This window comes from Myxine glutinosa, chromosome 4, assembly GCF_964187855.1.
Source record: "Myxine glutinosa chromosome 4, kmMyxGlut1.1, whole genome shotgun sequence".
Classification (NCBI taxonomy): Eukaryota; Metazoa; Chordata; class Myxini; order Myxiniformes; family Myxinidae; genus Myxine; species Myxine glutinosa.
The window spans coordinates 218,085,613-218,099,448 of record NC_136264.1 but is presented as its reverse complement, the minus strand read 5'-3'; the positions used below and the strand labels follow the sequence as shown (position 1 = coordinate 218,099,448).

The window sequence follows — 13,836 nt, the reverse complement described above, 5'->3', positions numbered from 1 at the left end:
CCTCTTGACATACAAAGCCCTCCATAACCTGGCCCCATCCTACCTGGCTGACCTCCTCTCCAGACACACTCCCACCCGCAACCTCCGCTCTGCTGGTACCAACCTCCTGACCCCCTCCATCCGGACCAAATTCAGATCCTGGGGGGACAGGGCCTTCTCCATCGCTGCTCCCACCCTCTGGAACTCACTACCTCACACCATCAGAGACTCCTCCTCACTCACCACATTCAAAACATCACTAAAGACCCACCTGTTCAACGCTGCATTCAACATTCAACCCACAGCATTTAACCCCTGACTATCTCTTCTCCTTCTCCCTCCTTTTGCTTTAAATATTTCCCTATTGATTCTTGTCTTGTCTTTTTGATTCTTGTCTTATATATATGCCGTATATCGCTGCTGTTTGTTTTCTTGATTCTTGTCTTTTTGCAATTGTTGTTTTCATGTATTGTTATGCATTATGTTTTCCACTCTGTCAAAGCGCCTTTGGGCTTCTGGAAAAGCGCTATACAAAATAAATGAATTATTATTATTATTATTATTAAAGGGAACCCAAATGCTCAGAACACCTCGATGCTAATGTACCTCTTGATACCCGACAAAATTAATATGATGCTGTGGCGATTACCTTATGTGATTACCTTATTTGGGCATAATACACGTGCAGGGGCCTGTTTGACTTGTGGTTGTGCGGACGTGACGCACGCGCGGTCGCCGGAGCCACGCCCTCCGAAGAGGGCTTTTGGCTTTATATAAGCATGCATGCTGACTTCCGTTCGAGTTTAGTGTGCTGGATCTTGCTGTTACAATAAACCATCTTCGTACCCTACGAATGGCCTCGTTCTCTCGCCTTCCGCGACTCCTAAACTGGTGACCTCCGACTGCCCCCGAACGGATTCGGGGGCTGCGAACGAACACGGCAAGCGCGCCCTAGCCAGGGAAGCCACCTAAGCTGGTGACGCCGGCTTCTCCAGCACGGCTTCGGGCGCAGTTTCGAACGCGGTTTCGAAATGCCGGAGTTTCGGTAACGACGACGGCCATGACTATGAGGTTCGCGCACCGCGCTCGGCTCCTCCTCTACAACCGGAGGGGCGAACCTATTCCAAGACCCTCCGAAGGCACGGCTGTTTCGTCACCTTCGCGCGCACTGACGTTAGCGGCACGGCCGCTTCGTCACCCTCGCGCAACTACAACTACAACCGCAACTACTCCTCCGACCCTGCATCCTCGGGAGGCCCGCGAGGAACCTCGGCAGCCTCCCCCGAGGCCTTGACCAGCCCCTCGGTTGGCTCACCCGCTTTTCGCGTGCACCGCTCGAGCCTTCTCGGCACTGCACCCGCGACCTGCAACCTCGGGAGGCCCGCGACGAACCTCGGCAGCCTCCCCCGAGGACTTGCCCAGCCCCTCGGTCGCCTCGGCCTACGCATAGGCCCGTGGAGTGCATTCTGTGGGGACGTATGTGGCGGTTACCTTATGTGCAGGTAACCGCATGTGGCGGTTACCTTATGTGATTACCTTATTTGGGCATAATACACGTGCACGGACCTGTTGGACTTGTGGTTGTGCGGACGTGACGCACGCGCGGTTGCCGGAGCTACGCCCTCCGAAGAGGGCTTTTGGCTTTATATAAGCATGCTGACTTCCGTTCGAGTTTAGTGTGCTGGATCTTGCTGTTACAATAAACCATCTTCGAACCCTACGAATGGCCTCGTTCTCTCGCCTTCCGCGACTCCTAAAATGCATCTTTTTCCACTTTCCGATTTATAAAGTCGCTAATTTTGCGATTTCAAGGCGAAATCCTCTTCATGATTTGCCGTGACGTCACACTGGGAAGGCGGCTGCCACTTCCGTATTGTGTACGAGTAACATCAAGGAATGATTTAACCGAAACATGAATAATTTTCGAATTCCCCCAAATATGCCGGTCGGTGCGTCCCTGGTGCAATAATACAAACCGAGATGGTTTCATTAATGGCCGAAACATCCAAGAGTTGCCAGAAATTGGACGAGGTTTCTCCGAAATACCTGTGTGTGGATCGGGCCGACAAAATGTTCGGTTTTGTGTTTGGAACATTTTACAGAGAACTGTTATGAAACAACAGAGATTGCTAGATCTTGTGGTGATCCATCACGATGGAGAGAAGATGCCATCCCCATGACTAAGTGGAAGAAACAACCATCACACTAATGTAACAGCATTTCTGCACAACTACCAGGTCATGGGTGATTTGAATGATGAATTGAACCACCTGTGTTGGTCTACCATGACCATCCCACGAGGAGGGGTATGTGGTGGCAGAGCAGGGGGGGGGGGGGGGGATGGAGGGGTATGTGGGGAGGAGAAAAGGTTAGGAGGGCTATGTGGGAATGGAGAATGGGGGGTTCAGGAGGTGTCTATGTGATGGTGGAGGGGATGGGTGGGGGGGGGGGGGGTTAGGATGGATGTGTGTGGGTGGATGGGAGTTAGGAGGGATGTGTGGGGATGTAGGAGAGGGGGGCGGGTTAGGAGACGATGTTAACCTAAAGCAGAAACACCATGAATGAAGGAAGTAAATAACATTAAATAAAAACATCTTACCAGACGACTTTAGCGCAAGGGTTGGATTAAGAGCAGCGAAGTCAATGCTGGGTACGAGTTCATACAAGCTTCCTGGGTGCTCCTTATGCTCATGGTAACGACTGTAGATGCTACGTCCAGCACTGTAACCCCCGTGATGTGCAACACTGCTGCTGGGACTTGTCAACCCCCAATCTCGCACTAGAAAAATAAGGTACCAAACAGAATATGCAATGGATGGGTTTTACCAAATGGTAATGAATCTCCATTATGCTTCAAATATGACAATAATACAACAGCACAGAGGGTTGCAGTAAAAGGACAAGCGATTAATAAAATCATTACAAATGGGATATATGGATATGATATCAACTACAATGACATATCTACCACAATGACATCACATCTACCACAATGACATCATATCTACCACAATGACATCATATCTACCACAATGACATCATATCTACCACAATGTCATGATATCTACCACAATGACATCACATCTACCACAATGACATCATATCTACCACAATGACATCATATCTACCACAATGTCATGATATCTACCACAATGACATCACATCTACCACAATGACATCACATCTACCACAATAACATCATATCTACCACAATGACATCATATCTACCACAATGTCATGATATCTACCACAATGCCACGATATCAACCACAATGCCATGATATCTACGACAATGCCATAATATCTACGACAATGCCATGATATCTACGACAATGCCATGATATCTACCACAATGCCATGATATCTACCACAATGCCATGATATCTACCACATTGACATCATATCTACCACAATGACATCATATCTACCACAATGACATCATATCTACCACAATGACATCATATCTACCACAATGACATCATATATACCACAATGTCATGATATCTACCACAATGTCATGATATCTACCACAATTCCACGATATCAACCACAATGCCATGATATCTACGACAATGCCATAATATCTACGACAATGCCATGATATCTACGACAATGCCATGATATCTACCACAATTCCATGATATCTACCACATTGACATCATATCTACCACAATGACATCATATCTACCACAATGACATCATATCTGCCACAATGACACCACATCACATTCACCCATTCATTCATTCTACCTTTAGATGTCATTTATATAAATATATAAATATATTATATGAATATAAATGGTATATGAATATATGCTTGTGTGTTTATGTATGTATGTATCTCTATATTTGTATATGCACGTGCACCGGAACTGTAACGCAAACGGTAACTGAAAGGTGCGCTTCACTTCCGTTGAACTTGGGGCCGGTGAGTGAGCTTTGGCGTGGCTCTTCCCTTTGTATGCATTTTCTACACATATCGCACATCTTACACACATATCACTGTACATACTTGACTGATATACATGCCTGATGTTTTTGTAGACTGAGAAGCAGACCTTTGTTGGTCGAAAGCGTGTCAAATTAAAGATCGACGTCCTGAAGCTACGTCCGCGTCTGATTTAACCTCCCGATTATTTATTCAATGCAAATGAGACACCCTGCTCGTACTGTGGAGTTTCTACTATTTCTCACAGTTATATATATTGTTGCGGATATGGGATTTGGCCTCCATATCCGCTTGTAAATATTCCCCTATTTCCCCAATACTCCCCAACTATCCCCAATCCCCCATTCCCTAGTCCCATTGTCTGTAAACAACACTCTGTAGAACCGACCTTCCCCTTCTTCCCCCATTAAATGTCGTGCCCAGGTCCACCGCATCTCACGTAGACAACTTTCGGACATCTTGCTAGTTATTCTTAGTCTATGTCAGTTAAGGACTCGTTTCCATTAATTCTGACTCTTCGTTGCACCAGAATGTGATTGTATGGCACCAGTAGTGAGTTTAGGACCTCCCCATACCTCCTCCCATCTTCCCCATGAAACAACAACTACAACAATGGCGTGCGGGGAGTGTGCGTCCTTACACCGGCTTGGTTAGCCGCCATTGACCATGCGCTCCGACGGGGTTACCACGAAGGTGCTCACTGTCAGCTCCTCGTCAAGGGCGGAGCCCGGTAACCCCCCCCCGCACCCAATAAGAAGGGCGGACCGATTCCATCTGGGGCGGAGCTAACTAGCCGAGGGCGTGTCACTCCCCGCCGGATATACGCAGCCTACCGGACGTGACGTGAGATGCGCCTCAGCCACGAAGAAGAACCAGTCGCAACCTCCGAGCGCTGTGACACCTCCCTGCATCTACTGGACCGTACTGTATCCTGTCCCTGAGCCAAGAGTGCACCTTGAGCCATCGACTATCTGCCTTTCCTTGCCATCAATCCCCGTGTGAGTCAGTCTTGTCCCGTTTATCTGTCGTCTGTCGGGGCTAAGATAAGACCGTGTTTAAGTGCCCACCTTTCTATGCTGTCTCTCTTGTCTTTGTAATCTAACCTTCCGCAATATTATAACCTCCTCCGGAGGTCTTGAGAACCGTACCCCTGGTGTCGTGTCATTTTAACCCAGCCGCTGTGTCCTTTCCTCAATTGATTTAGCATAGCGCGACTCGGCCAAGGTTCGAGCATAATCGGGTAAACGTGCAGGCGCGGTCATACCAAACCGCTCGGTAAACCAACATCCACAACCGCGTCTGTAACAATATATATATCACAACTTGGCATTTAATATGGAATATTTTCTTTGTGGGGGTGAACTGACTTTTCAAGATGTCTTAGAACCAAAAGTTCAATGGAATTATGTTGAAATTATTCTAGATTTTGTTAATGTGACCTTTAAAAGAAACAAAAACCACATTTGACATTTCGAAACAAATAAATTGATCCTTGAAAGTGATGGAAACTGATATCGAACTCAATTCATGGACAGTACTGTGTTAAACTTCTGTACGTTTTCCAGAAGTATCACTTTATTTTGCACATTAGCCAATTTTTTTTTAACAAAAACAAAAGTTAAATTACGACTGGGATTACGGACAGTAAAATTACAGTTCAGTACTTCGTGTAACCCCCACGAGCATTCAGGAGAGCACGTACACGTTGAGGCATGCTGTTCACGAGATTTGCCAAGGTTTGGACAGGAATCGCTTGCCATGCAGTGACAATAGCCTGCTGCAATTCACGCACAGAGGCAGGCTGCTGGTCCAAGTTGTCGATTTGACGTGTCAATTCTGCCCACAAGTTCTCTATTGGATTCATATCCGGGTACATGGCCGGCCACTCCATATGCTCTACACCATGGTCAGCAAGAAAGTGTTGGATCATGCGAGCACGATGAGGCCGTGCATTGTCATCTTGGAAGACAAAGTTTCCTCGAAAGGCTGCACGAGCAAATGGAAGCAATGTTTCTTCCAGAATGGCCCTGTACTTGAACTGGTTCAGGTTTCCATTCAGAACAACCAGGTCAGTTTTGCCCCCTGCATGAAAAGCCGCCCAAACGGTCACCCCACCACCTCCAGCTTAGACTCTTGGCACTATACAATCTTTGTTGTCGGCTGCATGCACTTGTCTGCACACTCGGACACGGCCATCTTGACGATAGACCAGAAATCTAGACTCCTCACTGAAGATCACGTGATTCCAGTGTCCTGGATGCCATTGACGGTGCTCTCTGGCCCACTGCAATCGGCGCTGGTGGTGTTGTCTGGTCAGGCGTGGCTTTCTCAGGGGACGCCTGGCACGATAGCCTGCTTGAACCAGTCGTTGGTTGACTAGCCTTCTGGATACAGGCACATTTGTCAGTTGCTGCCACTCAGCCCTAAGCCGATTAGCTGACTTGGTACGGCCATTGCGGACTAACCGGTGCAGCTGGCGATCATCCCTCCTTGTGGTTCTGCGGGGACGTCCTGGCCTCGGTATTGGTGAAGGGACACCCCTCTGAGCATTTCGTTTCAGGATCTTTGACACCTGACCTTGAGTGATGCCATACTGCCGAGCAATAGCACGCTGTTTCATGCCGTAATTTCGTAAAGCCACCACTCCATGACAAACAGCATTGTCGAGTTGACGGACCATCTCCAGAGGAAGCGGCAATAACTTTTGTAGATGTGCAGCAGTTGTTTTCCACTAATACAGAACGCAACAACCCTTGTATACCATCAAATGCACCTGTTCTTACATTTTGCCATGCCACCTGTGATATAATCCTGTTGTTGACCTCTTGCTGCGACAGACAATCAGTGACATGGTTCTTTAACAAATAAATCACCAAAGTGTAAAAGAAACTCACCAGATTGATATCCTGAGTTAAGAAAGTAAACCCAAGTCAAAAAAAAAAAAATATTCCATATTAAATTCCAAGTCTGCATATATATATATATATATATATATATATATATATATATATATATATATATATATATATATATATATATATTGTTGCGGTTTTGCGAATAATGAATGACCTCGTTAGTTTTGCGAATAATGAATGTAGGTAGTTGCACCACAACATGTAGCCTCGCTTTAGTTCAGCTATTTCTTATTAAATGTAAGCGTAGTCTCCTTTCCTGTTTTAGTATGCGTTGAGCAGGCCAGTAAGTGTAGGCCTCGATGGACTAAAATGCCACGTGCTAGGCCTGGAACAAGTCTGGCAGGCCGAAGGGAGGAGCTGCAGGGGAGTGGCCGGTAAGCGGCGAGCAGCCAATCCGAGCTCAAGGGGAGTGGCTCACAACGGCAGCCAGAGGAGGGACTTGGAACATTCTGGTAAGACTGGGGAGGGGCGATATAAAACCCTGCCCCGAGCCCCCCGAGTGAGTCACCCCAGTGTGAGTCAGAGAGAGAGAGTGCCCCAGTGAACGAGTCAGTCACCCAGGGAGAGCTTTTGTGAGAGCGTTGTGAGAGTGCCCCAGTCGCAGTCAGAGAGAGAGTGCCCCAGTGAACGAATCAGTCACCCAGGGAGAGCTTTTGTGAGAGCGTTGTGAGAGTGCCCCAGTCGCAGTCAGAGAGAGAGTGCCCCAGTGAACGAGTCAGTCACCCAGGGAGAGCTTTGGTGAGAGCGTTGTGAGAGAGTGCAGCAGTGAGTAAGTCCCAGAGAGAAAGACGTTGAAGTCACGAGTGAATTCAGTCGGTTGCTTGTTATAGCCTTCTCTGTGATTGAACTCGACCTGTGCCCTGCTCTCTGCTGCGGCTGTTAATCGTGCTTGTGAAGACGATCCATCCCGGGGCCACAGATGCACGATCTCCATGCCTGGGCTCCCTGCACACGTGCCGCAAACACTTCGAGGGCCACGCCCAGCGAGCTGTCCGGAGTGAACGGCGCCAAGGCGCGTTTGGAGCGCGAACTTGTCCTTCCTTCTTTTCCCTGCATGAGTGAGTGGGCCCTTGTCCGGGGATTAAGTAAGATTGACTAAGTGTCTGCTCTGTGTCTCTTCACCCTGTATAATTGTAAATAAACCTGTGTTCTTCCTTCCATTTGATCGTTTCCGTCATTTCCAACCATTGGCCGGCCTAGCACTGTACGAATAAAACCGCTCAAATCGGGTTCAATAAAAGTAACGGCACAAGTCATGTGACACGCAAGCCGCTCGGCGTATCTGATTAGCGTGGCTTGTGTGAGGTCCAGTCCCCATTCTCGTGGCGGCGTGGGTACCGAAGGTACATGTGGATTCGACCCGATACCCTTCCGCACGCTCGCTACGGGAGTGGCGACTCGGCCTCGTGGACTCGAAGCTCGAAGGGGGAAAAGGGGTTTAACCCCCCCCCCCCCTCTGTACGTCAATGGGCTCAAGAGCTCCGCAACAAATTGGTGTCCGGGAGTGGGATAATTGGACCTCGAGTGTGCTTCACGCACTCAAAATTTTTTTACGAGCGAACGAAATTTAGTTTGTAAAATCAAATTTATATTCGTACAATGGCTGGCCAAGATGGTCAAATGCCGGTGGGAATAATAGACGAGAAAGAATTAATGGCCCATAACCGGCAGGGACAGTTGGTAGTGGAGGAAATTGATGAGGGTGCGGCAGCAGGGGAAGAAAATGGCGGTGCCTCACACGTGGCGGCGAGAGCCGAGCCTGCGGTGCCAATAGATATAAGCCTATTTATGGCACAACTCACGGCGAGCCTTGATAGAATGAATGAAAAAATGGATGCCCAGGGGGAGAAATCCACCCGGAAAATGAAAGAAATGAAGGAGGGGTTGGAAAACAAGATGGGTGGTCAAATGGAAAAATTGGGGGAAGAAATAAAGGAATCCAGGTGTGTCATGGAAAAGATGAGGGCAGCGTCAAAGAGGGACATAAAAAAAATATGGGAGGACATTGGGCGCAAGTTGAGCGGGAAGGTCGCGGTGGTACGCAACGAGGTGACATGGTGCGGAGAACGCATGGGGAGCGAGCTAGAGCGGAGGACAGCCAAGTTGACCGGGGCTATGGGAGTCGTGACGCGGGGTGTAGAGGAGCCAACGATCGTCAAATTTGAAAATATAATTTTGGAGGCGCCGGCGAAGGTCGAGTTGGAAAAGAAAATTTCAGGGACGCCGACGATCGTCATGGTAGAAAAAGAAGTAACAATTGGAATTGAAGAGACAGGAGAGAAAGTGAATAAATCATGGGAGGAGGTGATGGAATCTGCGCAAAGTTCGTGTTTGCAACGTGATGCCGTGCTTGCTAACCCAATAAAAAGTTTGCAGGTGCTGGCGGAGAAGGAGGGCCCCGAGGTGAGAAATAATGGCGCGAATGTGTTTGGCACGAACGGGTGCTCGGCGCGCTTGGGAGAGAAGCGAGACCCGGGCGTTCGCGGAAGGCCCATTGTGCGGTGTACGAGTGAGGGTGGTACGATTCGCGAAGGGCCCATTGTGCGGTGTGAGGGGGATTGCGTACTGGAGTGTGTGGAGAAGGAGTGCGTACTGAAGTGTGTGAAAGGCATGAGTTAGCCTAGGTGCGCAGGTACGAGTACGGAGCGTGAGGGAGAATGCAGGGAGTGTGTGTGTGAGGAGTGTGCACCGGAGTGTGCGATGGCCGAGTGTGTAACGGAAAAGTGTGCATGGGAGAGTGAGGAAGAATGCACACCGGAGAGTGTGTGGGAAGAGTGTGTACTGGAGCGTGTAAGAGAGGAGTGCACCCCGTAGGGTGTGAAAGAAGAGTGCATAGCGAAGTGTGCGAAAGGTGCGTGTGCGCCTGGGTGTGCAGTAACGGAGAGTGTGAGGGGCACGTGTGCGCCTGGGTGTGCGAGTGTGGAGTGGGTCGCGAGGTGTGAGGATGCGGCTCATGCATCGACACAGACCGGGGTAGCGCGTAGTGGGACTGGGAGCGTACGTGAGCCCCCGGTGAGTTGTGTGCTGCAGGGACCGGAGGGGATCGGTGCCGCGTCGGTCTCACGAGGACCAGCGTGCACGATTCGTGCCTCCAGCCCCCGCACTGTATGGTTGGTGCCATATGGCGGCAAGGCCCATCGGCCGGGTTCAAGGGGAGGTAGGAGTTTTCGGAGCCACGCACCTTGTCGGGTGAGGTGCCCGGACTGTGGCTGGTTGGGTCATCGTGCATGGGACCGCGAGGCCCTGCGCAGGGATGAAGCCCGGCACCTGGGCCAATCGATCCCTCCGCACTTGGATCGAAAATGCCGGACGGACACCCCATACAGGCGACCAACCACCCGCATGGATCGCTCGACCCTTCGAGGCCGAGTCGTGACAGTGTACCTCCATGAATGGGGGCTCATAGTTTAGAGGACTGGAAGAGTAGTGTACCCCACACGGGGGAATGGTAGTGCAACCATTCCTCCCACAGGGGGGCCCATGAGCACTGGTTTAGGGAGATGGCAGTGCTTGGCACATGGAGGGGCCAGCAATGGTTGCCTCCATGGGGCACCGAAGCCAGCCGAGGAAGGGCTAGGATAATGATAGGGAATTAGAAGACTATAGAGACCAAGATTTAAGTAGTGACACCTGAACTATAGAGGGGATGTAGAGAGTTTAGCTGGTTGTTAATAAAGGGGGTGCATAGTATAAAGGGACGACGAGGGAAGCACGAGTGTTAGGGGAAATCAGGTAGACAGATGATGCTGTGTGTTTGAGGAATTGTGTGTGGAAAATAAATGGAATTGTGTTGTGGTGTGTAAAAGTAGTGGTGTGAGAAAAGTGGTGTGCAAGATATTTAGTGTGAGAATGCTTGGTGTGGAATGCATGGTGCGAAGGCGTGAATGGGGGGGAGTGGAACCCATTCAGGAATGCCCGGGGGGGTAGTGTAAAGCCAGGTAGAGGGCATAGGTAAATTACATGGATATTGACACCTGTGGTGCGGGTAGTAGCAAGTAGTGTTTTGTCGGGTGCAGTAGTCAGTGAAATGGCTGGGTGTGTGGCTTAATTAGTGCATGTGGTTATTGGGGAACTCCGCCACTGGTAGCTTGTCGGCCAGGTAAGGCCGCAGGTAGGCTCTGGGAGCCGGTTGGGATAGTGTGTGAGTGGGGCCCGAGGATCCAAGGGGAGGACCCAGGTTGCCCGATGCCAAGGTGGGCATAGAGGGGGTAAGTGCCAGGGAGGGCCTTCCCCAGTTAGGTAGTCGCAGGAGCAGACAAGCTCGGGAAGCGGCTTCAGTGGCGGAGGTGCGCAGGTAGTTAGACCTGCTCGTAGAGCCACACGACCCAGCCCCGAAATTGTGCGAGGTCACAGTGACAAAATTCGTGGGGTGAGACCCAAATTTGGAGGGCACCACAGTGTGGGCAATGGGAATTCGGGTTCTCAGAACCACATAGTTTAAAGAGGCCGATTGGCAGGGTACGACCCGGGTAGTTTAAAAGTGTAAATGTCATTAGAGTAGTTAGGATGTAAGAAATCCCTTCGCACCATCCACATCCATTCACCGAGGAGGACGAGCTTCACACCAGGGCTCTGTAGGCTGATTGAGTGGTAAGACGCATCATGACGTAAGTGAGACATTGTTGTGTTCCATCCCTTCCTTCCTGGGAGGGATTTGGGGACCAATTTGGTATAGAGGGGGATATGGGAGACAAGACGTAGAGACGGATTGTAAATACAAGGGGGGCAAGGGTAGTGTAGCCGACGGTGGGGGGGTACGGACGGCTAGGGACGAGCTTGCTCCGCTCGCTCTTCCTTGTCCCTCGCAACGCACCAGGCATGGTGGTGCCTGGTCACCTTGTTTTTTGTGTGCCACTGTGTCCTTTCCGTTTGCTTGTTGCGCTTCGTCTTCCCTCCCCACCCCAGGACCGTTGGAGGCCGAACTGTGCAGCATCCATTCTGCACCGTTGCACCTGTGCAGCCGAACTGTGCAGAACCTTGCTGCCAAACCCACCTTGCTGCACCCTTGCAACACATGTGCAGCTGAACTGTGCAGCACTTTGCTGCCAAACCCACCTTGCTGCACCCTTGTCACACTTATGGACCACAGGCCTTGTGGCTCGCACCTCTGCTGTGCAGCATCTTGCTGCAAAATCATCTTGCACCTTCGGACCACTTGTTGAGTGGCACTGATGCCACGCAGTTGGACCACATGAGAGTGGCCTTGCTGGCCAATAAAAAGCATTGTTTACTATTGTGTGCTAGGAACGAAGATGTGGAAGCTTAGATGGCCCTGATGCTTCATATGGCCTGTATGGCGGTCAGGGCCAGCCGGTTTTGTTAGCCGCACACAGAAGACGCAAGATGCAAGATGCAAGCAGCACGTGCCATATTGAGTTTTGTTTTTCTCCCCTCCAATTCTCTTTTTCAAAGTGCAGGTCCTGGGTCATAGAATTGTAAATAAAGTTGAAGTTCCGTGCATGTAAATATAAGAATGTGCCCACCGACTATGTGTGTAGTCTGAAAATTCCGGAAATACTCAGGTAGTTGTCGGTGTGAGTCTGTTAGAGTAGCTGCTCAACACATTAGGGGGGACATATCGAGTGTTCACAATGTCGCACACATGGGTTAGAATAAATGCGAGGGGGATTACACCTATGTGTCACACTAATGGTAAGGGTAAATTTGCATGCCAGACTCGACCGGTCGTTCCACTGTTGGGGTCGACGCGGGACGAGTCTGGTGAGAGGGGGTAGTGTTGCGTGTTTGCGAATAAAGAATGACCCCCCTCGTAGGTAGACGCACCACAACATGTAGCCTCGCTTTAGTTCAGTTATTTCTCATTAAAGGTAAGCGTAGTCTCCTTTCCTGTGTTGGTATGCGTTGAGCAGGTCAGTAAGTGTAGGCCTCGATGGGCTAGAATGCCACGTGCTAGGCCTGGAACAAGTCTGGCAGGCCGAAGGGAGGAGCTGCAGGGGAGTGGCCGGTAAGCGGTGAGCAGCCAATCAGAGCTCAAGTAGAGTGGCTCACAACGGCCGCCAGAAGAGGGGCTTGGAACATTCGGGTAAGACTGGGGAGGGTCGATATAAAACCCTGCCCCGAGCCCGCCGAGTGAGTCACCCCAGTGTGAGTCAGAGAGAGAGTGCCCCAGTGAACGAGTCAGTCACTCAGGGAGAGCTTTTGTGAGCGTTGTGAGAGTGCCCCGGTCGCAGTCAGAGAGAAAGTGCCCCAGTGAACGAGTCAATCACCCAGGGAGAGCTTTTGTGAGAGCGTTGTGAGAGTGCCCCAGTCGCAGTCAGAGAGAGAGTGCCCCAGTGAACGAGTCAGTCACCCAGGGAGAGCTTTTGTGAGAGCATTGTGAGAGTGCCCCAGTCGCAGTTAGAGAGAGAGTGCCCCAGTGAATGAGTCAGTCACCCAGGGAGAGCTTTTGTGAGCATTGTGAGAGTGCCCCGGTCACAGTCAGAGAGAGAGTGCCCCAGTGAACGAGTCAATCACCCAAGGAGAGCTTTTGTGAGAGCGTTGTGAGAGTGCCCCAGTCACAGTCAGAGAGAGAGAGTGCCCCAGTGAACGAGTCGGTCACCCAGGGAGAGCGTTGTGAGAGAGTGCAGCAGTGACCAAGTCCGAGTGAGAAAGAGACGTTGAAGTCACGAGTGAATTCAGTCGGTTGATTCTTATAGCCCTCTCTGTGCACGAACTCTCCCTGTGCCCTGTGCTCTGCTGCGGCTGTTAATCGCGCTTGTGAAGTCGATCCATCCCGGGGCCACAGACGCACGATCTCCCTGCCTGCACATGTGCCGCGAACACTTCGTGGGCCACGCACGGTGAGCTGTCCGAAGTGAACGGCGCCAAGACGCGTTTGGAGCGCGACCTTGTCCTTCCTTCTTTTCCCTGCGTGAGTGAGCGGGCCCTTGTCCAGGAATTAAGTAGGATTGACTAAGTGTCTGCTCTGTGTCTCTTCACCCTGTATAATTGTAAATAAACCTGTGTTCTTCCTTCCATTTGATCGTTCCTGTC

At 50.4% G+C, this 13,836-nt stretch overlaps 1 protein-coding gene across 5 annotated transcripts in view; it reads right to left on the bottom strand.

The window, feature by feature from the left end:
• Positions 1–13,836, bottom strand: part of LOC137425719 (RNA-binding protein 47) — a 215,055-nt gene that overhangs the window by 56,070 nt on the left and 145,149 nt on the right. For all 5 annotated transcript variants that reach the window (XM_068114444.2, XM_078777025.1, XM_078777027.1 and 2 more), the window contains one exon: positions 2,579–2,758. In XM_068114444.2, the coding sequence (XP_067970545.1) occupies positions 2,579–2,758 (180 nt within the window). The remainder of the gene's footprint in view (positions 1–2,578; positions 2,759–13,836) is intronic.